Raw genomic sequence first — 17003 nt, 5'->3', positions numbered from 1 at the left:
TGCCACCACACGAAGCACAAGATTTTCTACTCGAGTGGCAGCTTCTGATCGGTAGTGACCAGCCGCGACTGCCCACATTGAGAAATCTCATGAAGAGGTGGTCTAGCATTGGAGTTTATTTGCTTGAGCTTGCCAACTTAATGTTGGTAAGCCGCAAGAGCGGAAAAACTCTGCTCTGCACCACTCCGTGGAGAATGGCAACAACACTGCAAACCCCGTGAACAGAGCGGAGTTTACTGCCCATACCTAGTAGTCACCTGAGCACTCACATATTATTTACAGAGCTCGAAACCCGCACATAGTAGCTGTTTCACACTACCAATGACACTCATTTCTGACTGATTAGCCGTTACACACCCTACAAGATGCACTCTCCCACCCCTAACCAACTAACACTCACAACTCATCAACAACGCTCTCAAACTCACACTGAGTAGCAGTTGCACAGAACTGGCAGCACTCTCATCCCTCCAATATCGCTAAAAAATATTGGCAAAGCAAATAGGTCTCAAAGGCCAGACTTATTGGCTTTGCCAATGCTTCTGGAGTTTGTGCAGGTGTTGGATATCAGAGTATCTCTTATTAGACCAAAGATCAGCCTTGCAGCATCATTCTGTAATAGCTGGAGATGGTAACTGAGAAAGATATTCTGATAGACCAACAAGAAGGGCATTACAGTAATCTATGCATGTCATAATAAGTGTTTAAATCAATTATTTCTTCACTGACTGGGAGGGACAAGAGGATTTTCTTGATGAAATGTAGTAATCTGATGTCATTAGAGAAAATCGGTTTGACCTGTTAATAAAACTTCCATTCTTGTCCACCATGACTACCCATTTACGATCTTCTGTTATTGACACTGGTGCAATACTCAAGAAGTTTGGCCACCATTTGGCAGACAATGCCGATTCTGGGCTATAGACAATTGTTGAAGTTAGAAGTGGTCCTTTCAGAGGGGCCAATTCACAGAACTAATCTGAGACAAAATCCTAAACTTACTACTTTTGGTATTCACAGAAGGCACATACGAATTCACAGAATGCACTTATGACTCCTAACTTTACGTCCGCACTTGGGCCGGAATTTCCATACCAGGACCGTACTCTATGCACCGGGAGTGTACTCACAGGCTAGGGCCGTACTCTCCGCTTAAGCCGTAATCTCCGGCTGGGGCCGGATAAAGTGTAATCAATGGGCCAGATTGCAATTTTTACAAAAGGGAACATTAGGAATATGTGATAAATGGTAGAGAAGGTCATGAAAATTAGTTTCGGACACAAGGCCTACCTCCACAGAAATAGCAAGAAAGGGACTATCCCTCCCCCGGGAATATGTTATTATTATTATTATTATTATTATTATTATTATTATTATTATTATTATTATATGATATTCTGCAAACCAACATCCCGGATACCATCACTCCGCAATTTTTATAACGGGGGACTATTACTCGCAAAGACATTATTTCTAGAACTTTTACAACACATATGACTTTATCACGCATGCCATTATAACGCAAATGCATGTGTGGTGAAGTCATATACATTGTAAAAGTACATTATTAAAACATCAAATATATGTCTGTATATATGTGCTTATATATATATATATATATATATATATATATATATATATATACATATTTTTTTATTTTAATTAAAACATTTATTCTTTTAAATTGCATTATTTATATTATTTTTATTTATTATTTTATTTTATTACCCTTTACAACCTGAAAACTAATCCCACCCTGCTCCCTTTAAATACCTCTGCACCCCATAATCATAACCCACCCTTACTCCTTAAAATACCCCAACACCCTTAAACACTAACCCATATTAACCCTATAATTATACCCTGTACCCCAAAACCCAAACCTATCCCTAAACCCTAAAAATAGCCCTGTACCCCAAAACCCAAACGTAGCCCTGAACCCTATAAATACCCCTGTACCTCAAAACCCAAACCTACCCCTGAACCCTAAAAATACCCCTGTACCCCAAAACCCAAACCTAGCCCTGAACCCTAAAAATGCCCCTGTACCCCAAAACCCAAACCTACCCCTGAACCCTAAAATACCCCTGTACCCCAAAACCCAAACCTAGCCCTGAACCCTTAAAATAACCCTGTACCCCAAAACCCAAACCTACCCCTGAACCCTAAAAATACCCCTGTACCCAAAAACCCAAACCTAGCCCTGAACCCTAAATATAACACTGTACCCCAAAACTCAAACCTACCCCTGAACCCTAAAATACCCCTGTACCCGAAAACCCAAACCTAGCCCTGAACCCTAATAATACCACTGTACCCCAAAACCCAAGCCTAGCCCTGAACCCTTAAAATACCCCTGTACCCCAAAACCCATACCTACCCCTGAACCCTAAAAATACCCTTATACCCCAAAACCCAAACCTAGCCCTGAACCCTAAAAATACCACTGTACCCCAAAACCCATACCTATCCCTAAACCCTAATACTGCCCCTGTACCCCATAACCCAAAACTATATATGAACCCTTAAAATATCCAAACACCCCGAAACATTTACCTCAGTCCCCTAAAACATATACCCCTATACCCATACTTACCTTATCCAAACATTAAAAAAAACATGCTTTTACTATTCATACATTTACAACGAATTTCGTTGTAAATGTATGCGTGGTAAAAGTATATAAAATGTAATGCCATGCGTTACAATGGCATTGCGGAGTCATGGTAGTTCTGTAATGAAAGTATGCAGAGTGATGGTATGCGGAAAGAAAGTTGCGGAATAATGGGTGTTTACCCTCCCCCGGTAAGTACATTGGTGGCACAGCGGCCCACATCTCCAGCAACATACTCATATTTTTTCAATACCCATTTGAAAAATGCACAGGTCTCTCTCATTGATGGCCAGCACTGAGCACTCAGACTGTCTTCTCATTTCTTCTATTTTGCACTCTTGTTTAAGAATCTTTAGTTTATAATTGAACCAGAGCTGTGAAGGGTGCATCCTATTTAGTGTCCTCTCTAACATAGACGCTTGGGAGTCTAAGGACTAAGGATCCGACTATACTCTCTGAGCATTACTAATCGGATCCAAGTCCCCTCATTGTGGCTGGGTGTCATCAAGGATAGTAGCACAGTCTATCTGGTTTGATGTTATTCCGCGCTCTGCCACTGTCTCTTATCTGTCCTTTCGAGAGCTGGTTCACAGGTAACTAAAAACTAAACAAATGGACGGGAGGATACAGGACCTAGCAGTAAGTGCAGGGCACTCAAACAACCTTTTGGTAGACATGGGTGAGTAGTCGAAGGTTTACCTCAATTGAGAGGGTGCATAGGGAAGGTCTAGGTACAGTGTAAACAGCTATCAAACCTCTAAAGAAGTCTACATGTCCTGTAAATGGGCTGTGTGTAAACACCACTTTTGCTAATAACTCACAAAGTTATATAATTACAGCAAACTTATAACCATAATAAATGGAGAGTTCACAAAACATGGCATTACACAATTCTATGCGATTGCTTAATAATATACAGTGTTGGTACACGACGCAACTCCAGCAATGCCTGTTGCGGACTATTCCCAATACACTGCGTCACTCCTTACGTTTTGATGCAGCGACGTTCTAAAATTCATTCAGTGAAATCCTGTAGATTTCACTGCATCTCTTTTACGAGATTTTCCTGCGTGGGAACGCCTACCCTGCATACATTATACCTGATGCAGGTATAATGTCACGCAGGGCTTTACAACGTGACGCGTCTCCCTAGATGAGCCACTTTGTAAATGGGCCACAGCTTTTACACCACCGCTGCATCACAAAAGTGACACAACGACAGCGCAAAAGTGATGCAAGGAACTTGTAAATCTGCCCCTCTGTTGCTAGTGAAGCTCAGACATAAAACAGACAGTATACTTACTGCGTTATATGGTTAGCGACATTCCCTTTTCATGAAGCTTCACAAATACAGACACTGTGGTTTAAAATGCAGAATCACTACTTTTTCCACAAAAATGGGATACTTTTTTCCAAATGGTTATATTAAGAGGTGGCTGTACCCGTAGCTGCATGTACTTAAATAGGACAGTTGAAAAAGAACACAACTGTAATAACAGTATCATGTGCATCTGCATTCCTCAGAGTTCATGGGGTGTGGTGCAAATATGTCAATCCCGTAGGATCACAGACACAGAGGGCTACAGTGTGGAACACAGGACTTAGGGTGGATCACAAAGGCCCCTTGATCTAGATACCTGTCTAGTACCCGGGGTTTAACCCACTGCATCTGGAAGGTCAAAGGAAGCAATGATACTTTTATAGAAAATGTAAAAAAAAGGTGGTGCAAAAGGAGTGTGCTTGCTAAGCAGGCTGAGCACTACCTCCTCAATTACACTTACAGCGGGCGATCTGTCGGGCAGCCCTTTTCCATCATTTCTCTGGTTTAATTTCCGCAGCTCTGCATGAGATACAGCAAGGGTAGACTTTCTTCTGGGTCTCAATTGCTTTATAGGACTTTTTGAGCTGGCTAGAGCTTCCACACTTTGACTTAATTCCAGCCCACAGAAACTGTACAGCGCCGCAGCTCAAAACTAATGGGTCAGAAGAGGGGAAAGTACAAGCGTTTCAGGAGTTCTATCGAGGGCTGTATGGGCTTAACTATTCCAATCCACATGCCAAACTCTCCTATTGAACTTCTGTGTGTCTGCCATTGTTCTCTGAATGGGAAGCAGAAGGACTGGTTCGAGCCAATCAGAGACGTTTTAAGGCATGGGCAAAGTATGCATTTGATGTGAAAAGCTAGGACCCCCTGTATGGTTCTAGAACTCCTAGGACAGGATAAATTACCAAAGAAAAAAACTTTCGTAGGCAGTGAATACCAATGGCATTACATTGATTTATTTAGCATGATAAAAAAATCAATGTAATGCCATTGGTATTCACTGCCTACGAAAGTTTTTGTCTTTGGCAAAGTAGGCAATTGCCCAGGGCCCCACAGCACGTTGTCAAGCGGTGTAATTTATGGTAAAAGGACGCAGTTAAAATTCGGGGGAGGGAGAGGGGGTTTACCCCTCTAATCTTTAACTTTTGCTCTCTAATATAAAAGATCAGGGAGAACCCTCGGATTAAAGGGCTTAGCTTTCATCTCAACACCTTTAAATGTATGGCATTCACGGACAACATCTTAATATTTTTAGCAGAGCGAAGCCAAAACCTAAAAAGAATTAATCTCCGAATTAGAGGTATACTAGGAAATAGTGGAGGGCAACATCTGGACAAACCTGGAGGCCTGGTTCTGGGAGGTGACCATCAGTTAGCAGCTCAACTGCAATCCATGACCCTTTTCAAATGGTCATCCCAGAGCTTAAGGTATCTAGGCATTAATCTCTCTCATGACCTATGACTCATGCAATGAACAGCTTCAGCTGAGGAAAATTAAGACTAGCCTTGCATCCAGGAAAACCTGTGCTGGGCTGGCTGGATAGCCGCTCTCAATATGATGCTTCTTCTAAGGATCCTATTTGTTTTTCAGGTTTCTCTTTACCCCTTTAAAATGAGGAGTTTGTCCAGCTCAAAAATATATGAAAACCATTTATATGGTCGGGGGGAAAGCCCAGGCTAAGTTGGAAAACATGAACAAAGCATCCAAATCAGAGAGCTCTATGGGTGGCCCATCTGCTTCATTCCTCCCTGGTTTTGCAACTACTCTACATGGTGGAGTGGCTTCATGGCGAGTCTGAAATGCTAAGGGGCTTCATAGGTCTGAACTTAGCCACCCACTCATTGGGTGAAATTCCTTGGGTCTAGAAACCCCAGCGAGGCCGAAACATATATTTATCCTCATTTATACAAACTCCACAATCGATGTGAGGGACTGTCTCTTCTGTGGAAGAGGTCAAACCACCGACCCATCTCCACTGATGCCACTGTTTGGCAACACTGGATTTTCCCCTGGGCCAGAAAAACCTGCCTTCAAGCCATGGAACGGCACTAGTGTTTCAGACTGCGTGATCTAGTCAGGGGAAAAAATGTATATATTGGACTATCAAAGGGCATTATAGCATTCCTGAGTCCGAACGTGCAAAATTGAAGAAACGCTTGTGGGGAATGCAGGGAGACCTCCACATCATACATATACAATGGTCATGCCCAAAGCTTACACATTTCTGGGTGGTGGTACTAGATGGGGTCACCAAGGCAACAGGACAAGAGATAGAGCAATGTCCTAAAATAGTGGTCCTGGTAACAATCACCAGGGAGACATTCCTCCTCCATTCGGGTAGGGAAAGAGGATCTGGATACACACACCAAGAAGCTACCCTGAATAAGTGTCTGATTCTGAAATGGACAAAGACGCCCTACGCCTTCTTCTGTGTGGTGTTGGGCATATCAAAAAAATGGAAGGACTGTCTTCACACACCACCAGGCATCATGCTTCATCATCCGCAGTCCTCGCTCTCTAAAAACCACGTTTGATAGAGAGCGGGCCTTCACCTGGAGACAGGGAGGCACTTCTACAACTAAGTGGGGACCCCTGCAAAAGTGAGTGAGTGACTTAAAACATGAATGCAAACTCCACATGTAATTTTATTTATATGGGGTTTGCTTAATATTAAAACATGTTTCTGCCAACATGGCCAGGAGGGTCTATGGCATTGTTTAGGACAAAATAATAGGGCTCCTATCTAGTCTCTAACAGACGAAGATAAATCCACTTTGGTAGGTTGACCTTTGTGAAACTCTACTTTGAGACTTCGTAACCCTAGGTTAGGGGAATGGGTTGTCCCATGGGAAGTGAGGAAATTGAGGGACCCCTCTAGTCACATTTGCCGCAAGGTGCATCCCTCGTGGTGCTCCTACAATCTGTCCTCTCCTCTTTCCCACATCTTTTGCTTGGGAAACATAGTTCACAAGGCATGCGATACATTGCATGCCATTATAACGCAGTCATAACAACGACCGCGTTGTTACATCGCAAACCATTACAAAGCAAGTCGTTACAATGACTTGCTGTAGGGAGCAGAAGGTGTTGGTAGTAAAATCTAACACTTTCCCTACTGTTGCACAGACTGGAGTTGGAATAGTAAATTATACTATTCCAAAATCCAGCGCGCCACCTACCGCAAAGTCGTTGTAACGGCTTCCGTTGTAATGGTATGCGATGTAACAACGCGGTCATTGTAATGACCACGTTGTTATGGCATGCGATGTATCGCATGCATTGTAACGCTGCCTAATCGCTTAGCTTGCTGCAATAAAGGTGATTCCATATGGGGTAAGAACATATGCCTGACGATTGACCTCTGGCCATGGTGTGGGTTTTTAGCGGGTGATGGGAAATTGGATTACGCTATGGCGGGCCTGGAACAAGAGCAACCGATCATTAGGGGCACAGGAGCTCCATCCCTCAAACTTTTTAAAGCATGAAAAGTGTCTGTCAGGCTGAACAAAGGTCAGCCTGACAGACACTCTTCATGTTCGGGTCAGACAGCCAGGAGTCCGACATGCGCTAAATGGGGAGTCATCTGGCTCCCTGAGCTGAACTTTGCTGGGCTAAAGATTTCACAGCCCTGACAGCAAACTTCTCATCCCAGCACTAGGCTGTGAGGTCCTCCCTCTCATGACAAGGGGGGCATTGCTAATAGACTCAGACCTGTGCTCTTCAGTGTCAAGCCCTGAAGAGCCCAGAGTAGGCTGTCCATCAGTGATATCTCGTCACACAGTGGGGTGGGGTCAGCAAGGCTCACAGTCCCAAGTAAGGGGAGGCCCTCATCCCATTAGCTGACCCATGACAAGGTCAGCCAATAAGACCATGTGGCAGGACCTTTCCCAAAGCCTCCAAGAACCACTGAGGCTTCCCACCCACCACCCAATATCAGAGCTGCGGCCTGGAACGTTTTTGTGAATCATATCTGTATGTTTGTGCGTGCATGCTGTGAATGTCTGCATGTGCTTGTGAATGGTGGGTGTATGTGTGCGTACTTGTGAATGGATGGATGTGAGTGAGCGTGAATGTGTGATGGGTAAGTGTGAATATTTGTGCACGCGCGTATGGTCAACCCCACTGCTGAGGCACACTACCAGCAGGCACTGACCTGGAGGATAAATGAAGTACACAGGAAGCCAGTTCTCCCCTTCCTAGGTTGGGATCCTGGAGGTCTCGCAAACCCTAGGAAGTTGAGAGTACTGGGTTGGATGCATAGGCAGTACATCAGCTAAGGGAAGGCAAATTGGGTAAATCTTGCATAAGGCACCAGGCCAAAGCTTGTACATTTCTGGCAAGAACACTGAGGGGGAACAAACAGGTTATGAGTTGGTGGTGAACAGGGTTGGTGGCAGGGAACTTGGTTGGGGACTGATCATTGGGCCCTCGTGTTGTATTGTTATAGAACGCCAATAAACATGATTGGAAGGACACATCAGTTTCATATGCATTCCTCCTCTGCACGTCTCTCTTCCTACTTCATATTCTCTGCATTGCAGTAATGGAAACTGTCACTTTGGACTGCACTGAGAGTGATGCATTTGAACCAGTGCTCTTGTTAAGGTAGCTGTGTCAAAGCAAACATGGTATCCATCACCTGAGGGAAAAAACAAGCATTGGCAAAGCCACGCGTTTGCGCCATTGTGACCTATTGGCTTTGAGAATGTTTTTTTAGGTACTTGGTACAGCATGTGTATAACAACAAAGAGAGTAAGGGAAATTTGCACAGTCTTATGTGTGGTGGGAACTCCTGGTCCCCTAAACTAGAATTAAACAAACAGTGGAGGAGTACCCCCTATGGGCCAAAAAGAATTTATACCAAGAAGAGATTCCTTCGGTATCAGGAGCTTAAGGCCTTGGTTTTAGCAAGAGATTGCCCCAACCTTTTTATATTGGACAGTCATAGTCCTTGTAGAAGACCCCTCACTCACCAACCTAGTTGGTGACATGCTTCATCATCGGGGTCCCACCCCATATGCCGAGTGCCTACAGGGTGTGCTGCGACACCTGGTTACAGTGGAGCGGGTTTTGTTGGTTTTTATATGTGCGAATGGTAATTACAAAAAGTGTGTTAAAAAGGGTTCGAATCTACTCACACCAAGAATTTATTCTGGAGTGTTCGGACCCTATTAAAAATATGTTGCACCAGTGCCTATTTAGGAAGGGTTAGGTGCTACGAGACGTGTGAAAAAGAATAAATAGCGTAGTGTGCTATGTGAATTATTTACAAGTTAAAATAGGTCTACATGTTTCAACCATAGGTCGTATTAGGTGGTTTTCGTCAGGACCGTGTTGTTTGGAAGGGGTGGTACACCCACGCTAAGGAGTGTCCAGTCCTCATCCAAATACAGACCATAAATAGCGGTCTGGTGTTAAAAAAGTGCTTTTTCCTGGATTCAGGAGAAAAACCTGTAGGAATAAAAACATATAAAAAACATATATAAGGTTGGGAAAACGTACTGGGGATCACAATACAAGGGTACTACTTTATGTAGTTATTGTGCTAGGTGAGTACTCAAGTGATAGTCAAACACCTCGCTTTTCAAGTCGTACCCGTGGGCTGTCTGTGGTGGTTGACAGAAGTGCTCAGGCGGAGTTTACCGGAGCATAAATGTGTTGAGAGTGGATCCAACCGCTAGTTGAATACACTCGTTTAATGGTACACGTGACTGAGGAAAGGGGGGGGTGTGTGGGAGAGCAATCGCTATCTATGGTGCGGCGTTTCAACACGCCCAAGCATTTCTGACCGGTATCTAAGTTTTTGCATCAATACACAACATCATTCATTTAAAGGGTTGTTTTGGCTTACACTTGAAGCTGCGATTTGCGCTTCATGGGCATCGAGTTCGCCAAGACTGCAGGTATCCGTTACCTAAAGAATTGCGGCAAATCGAAAAGTTTGTATCCCATAGTACTGTAGTAGCAGATGGGCATGTACTGCTACGGGACGCGATAATCGCGTCTCGGATCTGTGAGGCAGGGCACATACTTGCGGCTTCTGCTCGTCAGGCTTCACAACCTACTTGGTTCTGCACTCGAAAATGCCCCGTGGAGTAACCCGTGGCGGTACCGGCGTCTAGAAGTAGACTGACCGTTACTTCCTGGGTAGGAGGTACTCCGTTCGGGGAGGTTGTTTCTGAGCCAATCAGTGCGCGGCTACGTTTACGCAGAAATTGCAGTGAACTGGATGATTATAAGCACCAGGCACAGGATCTCACAAACAAATTGAAAAATCGGGGTTACCCCAACAAAATCCTGAATAAAAGCCAAAAACGGGCTCGCAATCAACACCGTGCGGCCCTCTTAGAGGATACAACCAGAACAGAAGAGGAACCTCCATTAACTTGTGTCACAACATACAACACAATTTCCAATGAGGTAACCAAAATCATAGGAAAACACTGGAGTATCCTCAATACTGGAAACTTACATTGGGAAAAGCCCCTCTTTTCATACAAAAGAGCGAGGAGCATCAAAGATGCAGTTGTGAATACCAGACCAAAAATAAACACAACAGAAACTGAGTCTGTTTTGAACACATGGGGTCTGCCAAAAGTGACAGGACACTATAAATGTGGTAATTGCAGCGTATGCCCGTTCACCAACAATGTAAAAACATTACAACTGGAACCCAACAAAGTATGGACACTCAGGGGACATACAAATTGTAACAGCGAAAACGTAGTCTATCTGCTAACATGTCCTTGTGACCTCAGATACGTGGGTATGACTGGCAGAAAAATTAAGACACGCATTGGTGAACATAGAAGCACCATTAGGTGCAAAAAAACAAACACAAGGCTTACTGAACATTTCCAGTCGGCTAACCATAATGCTGATGACATTCGCTGGACAGTGATAGAACAAATAAGACCAGGAATCAATATAAACCAACGCCTTTTTGAGAAAGAACAAAGGTGGGTTTATAGGCTTGCCACCCACATATCTGGGCTTAACGATAACATCCCATGGAACTCTGTAATGGGGTAATACATAACCACCTAGAATACGGCGTGTAAGCAATCCTTATGTTGCCTAAAATCATACCACGATGTCACTGAAAATAGCAACACAGTGTGTAAGTAAACCTGACTATGTTCCCAAACTCGTCTTGTAAATTCTGAAAATCCCAAGTTCACATTAGGATTGTAATATCCGAATTAACAACTGAAACACGTGGACCTAATATAGGTACATGTCCTGCACAATCTGATACCTCTGTTCCTCCTAGTACATACTTTTCGCTCAACCTTGAGCTTAGGAAGCCTCTTTAAAGTCTCTTTAAAAACCTGTTTCCCTTTCCAAATGCACGACCCGCTTTTTAGCGCCGTTCGCGTTCTGCATTACCAAGGTAACCGAACAACGCTGTAAGCAACGTGACCGTAAACGTCACACACAGCGTCATCGGGCACCAGCCATGAGCGCCGTCCGCGTTCTGCATTACCAAGGTAACCGAACAACGCTGTAAGCAACGTGACCGTAAACGTCACACACAGCGTCATCGGGCACCACCCATGAGCCGCGCACTGATTGGCTCAGAAACAACCTCCCCGAACGGAGTACCGCCTACCCAGGAAGTAACGGTCAGTCTACTTCTAGACGCCGGTACCGCCACGGGTTACTCCACGGGGCATTTTCGAGTGCAGAACCAAGTAGGTTGTGAAGCCTGACTAGCAGAAGCCGCAAGTAAGTGCCCTGCCTCACAGATCCGAGACGCGATTATCGCGTCCCGTAGCAGTACATGCCCATCTGCTACTACAGTACTATGGGATACAAACTTTTCGATTTGCCGCAATTCTTTAGGTAACGGATACCTGCAGTCTTGGCGAACTCGATGCCCATGAAGCGCAAATCGCAGCTTCAAGTGTAAGCCAAAACAACCCTTTAAATGAATGATGTTGTGTATTGATGCAAAAACTTAGATACCGGTCAGAAATGCTTGGGCGTGTTGAAACGCCGCACCATAGATAGCGATTGCTCTCCCACACACCCCCCCCTTTCCTCAGTCACGTGTACCATTAAACGAGTGTATTCAACTAGCGGTTGGATCCACTCTCAACACATTTATGCTCCGGTAAACTCCGCCTGAGCACTTCTGTCAACCACCACAGACAGCCCACGGGTACGACTTGAAAAGCGAGGTGTTTGACTATCACTTGAGTACTCACCTAGCACAATAACTACATAAAGTAGTACCCTTGTATTGTGATCCCCAGTACGTTTTCCCAACCTTATATATGTTTTTTATATGTTTTTATTCCTACAGGTTTTTCTCCTGAATCCAGGAAAAAGCACTTTTTTAACACCAGACCGCTATTTATGGTCTGTATTTGGATGAGGACTGGACACTCCTTAGCGTGGGTGTACCACCCCTTCCAAACAACACGGTCCTGACGAAAACCACCTAATACGACCTATGGTTGAAACATGTAGACCTATTTTAACTTGTAAATAATTCACATAGCACACTACGCTATTTATTCTTTTTCACACGTCTCGTAGCACCTAACCCTTCCTAAATAGGCACTGGTGCAACATATTTTTAATAGGGTCCGAACACTCCAGAATAAATTCTTGGTGTGAGTAGATTCGAACCCTTTTTAACACACTTTTTGTAATTACCATTCGCACATATAAAAACCAACAAAACCCGCTCCACTGTAACCAGGTGTCGCAGCACACCCTGTAGGCACTCGGCCTATGGGGTGGGACCCCGATGATGAAGCATGTCACCAACTAGGTTGGTGAGTGAGGGGTCTTCTACAAGGACTATGACTGTCCAATATAAAAAGGTTGGGGCAATCTCTTGCTAAAACCAAGGCCTTAAGCTCCTGATACCGAAGGAATCTCTTCTTGGTATAAATTCTTTTTGGCCCATAGGGGGTACTCCTCCACTGTTTGTTTACTTGGTACAGCATCCCAGATGCTGAGCAGAGTGGGAGGAGGCAATGGGGAGAAGGCTGGAGCCTTTAAAGTCCTGTTTTGAAAGCCTAGCGCGGCTCCTGGTGCCTCTCCTACTTACTCAGGCCCCCGAGTTTAATTACTAAAAAGCCACCAGAGAGGAGAGAGGGAGAATGGGTAGATGCAACAGAGACATTGCACAGGAGAAGGAGGGAGCGGGGCTGTTCTGAGCACTTTTGCCGAGCCTCCTTTGGGCTTCCTAGTCCAGCCTCAGATAGGACAATGTAGGGCCGAAGTGACCCCTTCTTTGCTCATCTCCCTGCAGACAGAGAGAAAGACCCGCAGTACTGGAGGGACTCCGCCCAGAAGACGCTGCAGCAATCCCTGGAGCTCCAGGTGCTGAACACCAACGTGGCTAAAAATGGCATCATATTCCTCGGGGACGGTAAGTGCTCTTTCGTTGTGTGAGAGGGAACGTGTCACTGGAGGGCCAATGAGTAGAGTGCCATAAATAAATAGGAAAGTGTGTCTAATTTTAATAGAACGTTTGGGGGGTGGGCGTTTTTTGCTGGCTCGACAAGGGAGGCGGAAACGGGCTTTAGATCTTCTTTCATGGCCTGCAAAAGCATGCAAAAGCCTGCATTCTGGGAATTTTCACCTGGTATTTACCCTGCACAGACTCTTGATTGAGGGCTTGCGAAAGCCAGGAACTAGCTTTTAGACTCATTGCATAAGCGGGGAAAGACTCACATTAAAACATCATCGGCACCAACGCCATACACTCCGATAATGGCCTTCCCTCACACTACCGTAAATCACCGATTATCACTACAGTGGAGAGTGGCGTAAGTGACTGTGTAACGCAAATTGAAGCCCCGCCCCTAGTATATTAAGATGGCCTCTGAGACTATCGCATTGCACATATATTAAGTGAATTTAAACTGGTCTGAATGCCCCCCCACTGAATGGTTGGGAGCCCCTTGAAAGACTGGGAGTTCCTGACCACACTGCCTTCACGGGCCTGCGTGATGCCCCTGACAATAGGCATGGTCTGTCGATGGACATGCCTATGGACGAGCCCCAAAGATAACCCACAAACACAAACACCTGCTTCTGCATACTGCCAGCAGCCAAGGTACAGGCAGCTATACACTATGATAAAACATGTGTAACCAGGGTATAACCCGCATCCTCCAGAATGGCCCCCTGGCCGGAGTAGGGGTGGAGCTGCGGGGGGGAGGGGGCTCCTGCTAGGTGACTGCCCGCCGGGGGAGCTGCCCCCTCCCTTGCCCTTAGGGTCCTTCTTGTGCTTCGTCCAGCGGTACTGGAACGAGATTCTGAAAAGGAGTGTGTGTTGTATAGGAGCCTCATGGTGAATGCTGTGGGAGAGAGGGTGGGACAAAAGAAGTCTGTCTCTCGCCGAAAGAACAACAACAATGCGGGTAAAAAGGGGCGGGCCGTGCCCCGGAAACCACACGATATCGAGTTTTCTCTTTTAGAGCCCGACTTCCAGCTGGCGTAAAAGGTTCCTTATCTTCTTTATGGGGCCATCTGTTGGCTCCATAAAGAAGATAAGAAAGCTTTTACGCCAGCAGTAAGTCAAGGAGCCCCGTCTAAAAAGGACGGGGCTTAGAGAGAAAGGAGAACTTCACTAGGACCTCTTCTCCAATGGCTGGCCACCGTTTAGGAGGACAGTCAATGGAGAAGAGGGGCGGGGCTTAACCCTCGCTAGTGAAGCACACTCTAAAACATAAAATCTTGTGAGCTTGACTGCGCATGTGCGCAGTACGCCACGGGAGACCTAAAAAAGAAGTGCGAGGACGCTGTCACCGGAAGTGACGTCACGACAGGAAGAGACGTCACGAAATGTGGCTTGCACCATCGGGCTCATTGCCTCCTCTCGCTCACCCCTTAGATGCGATTGCATCTGAGAAGCCAGCGCGTGTGCAGCGTGCTGTGGGCTCCAATTTCGTCCCAGAGAGGCCAAAGAGTGAAGTCCAGCTGTTTGGCAAGGGGGACGGCGTCCACCCGGTAATATAAGTGGGGGGACGCTGTCCACCCGCGTGGTCCCTGACTCGGTGTAACATAACATACTAATATGTGTGCATTAATGTGCGGATTTTTCCACCACTAACTGCGATATGCCCCTGTTTCAGGAATGGGAGTGTCCACTGTGACCGCAGCCCGGATCCGGAAGGGGCAGTTAGCCGGCCAACCCGGAGAGGAGATTCAACTAGAGATGGACAAGTTTCCCTTTGTGGCGTTGTCCAAGGTAAGCCTGGATACATCCTGATCCTGGTATGTCTGGATTCCCTCGAACCTAGGATAAGCCAGTATGCCCACTATCACTAGGTACAAATGGATACACTATACATTATGGAAGAATGGTGCCCTATAACCTATTTTATGCGCTAATACTCTCTGACCCGAACAAACCATGGATATACCCTTATCTAAGCCTACCCATGGTAATGCTGCATTCACATTGGCCCACTGAAATCTTCTATATCCCTACCCCTGCATAGCATAATCACCCCAAGAGCCATTATGTGAATGGGCATCCTCTGGTCAAATGTGAATATGGATGCCTCTGACACAAGGTAATCCTAGACACCTCTAGATAAAGGGTACCTCTAGTGTGAATCAGCAAACCAATTCCTAGCATCCCTAATGTTACAAAATGGTTTCTCGTTTACTGCAAAAAGGTAAAGAGCTGAGCAGGGAAGATCTAGATTATTGATTTTTTTGCTTGAGGATTATTCATTTATTTTTGTCTCAAAAGAAAACAGAATTACACATACAAGAATGGCTCCATTTCAAAATAAAAGAAGGAAAGATAAAGAACCATAACAAATACACACAGGAAAAAGAATCTGAAAATCTTCAAACTATACAGTTGGATCATATTGCCATGTCACAACCAGAAAAGAGATCTAGTATACACCACTTGACAGGTTCCCACATTCTTCTTAACTTAAATCAATTTGAATGATTATCAATTATTGCAAACTCCACCCCACTGAGAAATATAAACTCCCACCACCCCAATACTGAGGGGCATATTTACAAGAACTGAAGTTGGTCGAAAGACTAACGCAACTCCAGCAATGTGTCAGAACACAGAGGCGAGTCTGATGTTAAAAGCCCAGCCAACTCCTTACGCCTGGTTTGGGAAGGCGAAGGGATTTTGATGCAGTCAAGCCATAGAGTGATGCACTGAAAAGTTGTAAATTTCACTGCATCAGTTCTACATGGCTTTTAATGTGGGAAAGCCTACCCTGCATACATTATACTTCACGCAGGTATAATATGACACAGGCCGCTACAGACTGATGCATTGAGCCCCAAGCGTCAGTTTGTAAATATGGAGTAGGGTGGAGCACTAATTGCACTTTTGCTTTGTAGAAAAAAATGACGCTGCGGCGGTGTTAGCTCCTTGTAAATATGCCTTTGATTCTGGTGTTTCCTTTTGCAGCCAGGTTCGAGCAATCATTAATCTCCTAGAAGTGACTAGAAAATAAAAAACACCCACAACCTCGGCCCGGCTCAGGACATGTCCAACAAAAGACTTTATTATCAGGGATAATACTAGATTTACACAGTTTGTTTATGAATGCAAATGATGTGTGCAAAAATGGTATAATAGAGCCACATGTTGCAAAAATATGGATAGTATCAGCCTTGGGTGCATCGCAACGAAAAGAACCCAATGTTTCCCTCAGGCCCCACTTTTACCGGTTGAGTGGTGTATAATATTTATAATTGAAGAGCTTAAAAGAGTGTGCCTTGAGAAATTTAGAGCACCCGGGGTCAGCATGTTATCTTGATGTATCTCCGGCACTGAGACATTGAACTCAAACTTCATACTCACTTAACAGCAAGTTTCTCAAATATATTAAGCATTTTGCCCTGATGTCCCAGAATCAGATAGAAGATATGTATAAAACCATGTCTCTTATTCTTAATAAAACTTTAAAGAAATTAATTAGGGTTCATATCAGGGAGTGACTGCGTACATACTCTTAATTGCAGATAGCAGAACGCCCCCGTCTTAGGGTGGCCAATTCCTTATTCATATCATGAATTGATAAAAAGCTACCATTCTTAAAAAATTGACCCAGA

At 44.9% G+C, this 17003-nt stretch overlaps 1 protein-coding gene across 1 annotated transcript in view; it reads left to right on the top strand.

The window, feature by feature from the left end:
* LOC147710896 (alkaline phosphatase-like) overlaps positions 1-17003 on the top strand; it is a 224356-nt gene that overhangs the window by 24541 nt on the left and 182812 nt on the right. Inside the window, exons 2-3 of the mRNA XM_086921672.1 lie at positions 13207-13326; positions 15038-15153. Of these exons, the coding sequence (XP_086777798.1) occupies positions 13207-13326; positions 15038-15153 (236 nt within the window). The remainder of the gene's footprint in view (positions 1-13206; positions 13327-15037; positions 15154-17003) is intronic.

This window comes from Lissotriton vulgaris, chromosome 5 (genome assembly GCF_964263255.1).
Source record: "Lissotriton vulgaris chromosome 5, aLisVul1.2, whole genome shotgun sequence".
NCBI lineage: Eukaryota > Metazoa > Chordata > Amphibia > Caudata > Salamandridae > Lissotriton > Lissotriton vulgaris.
This window is presented reverse-complemented; position numbering and strand designations above follow the sequence as displayed.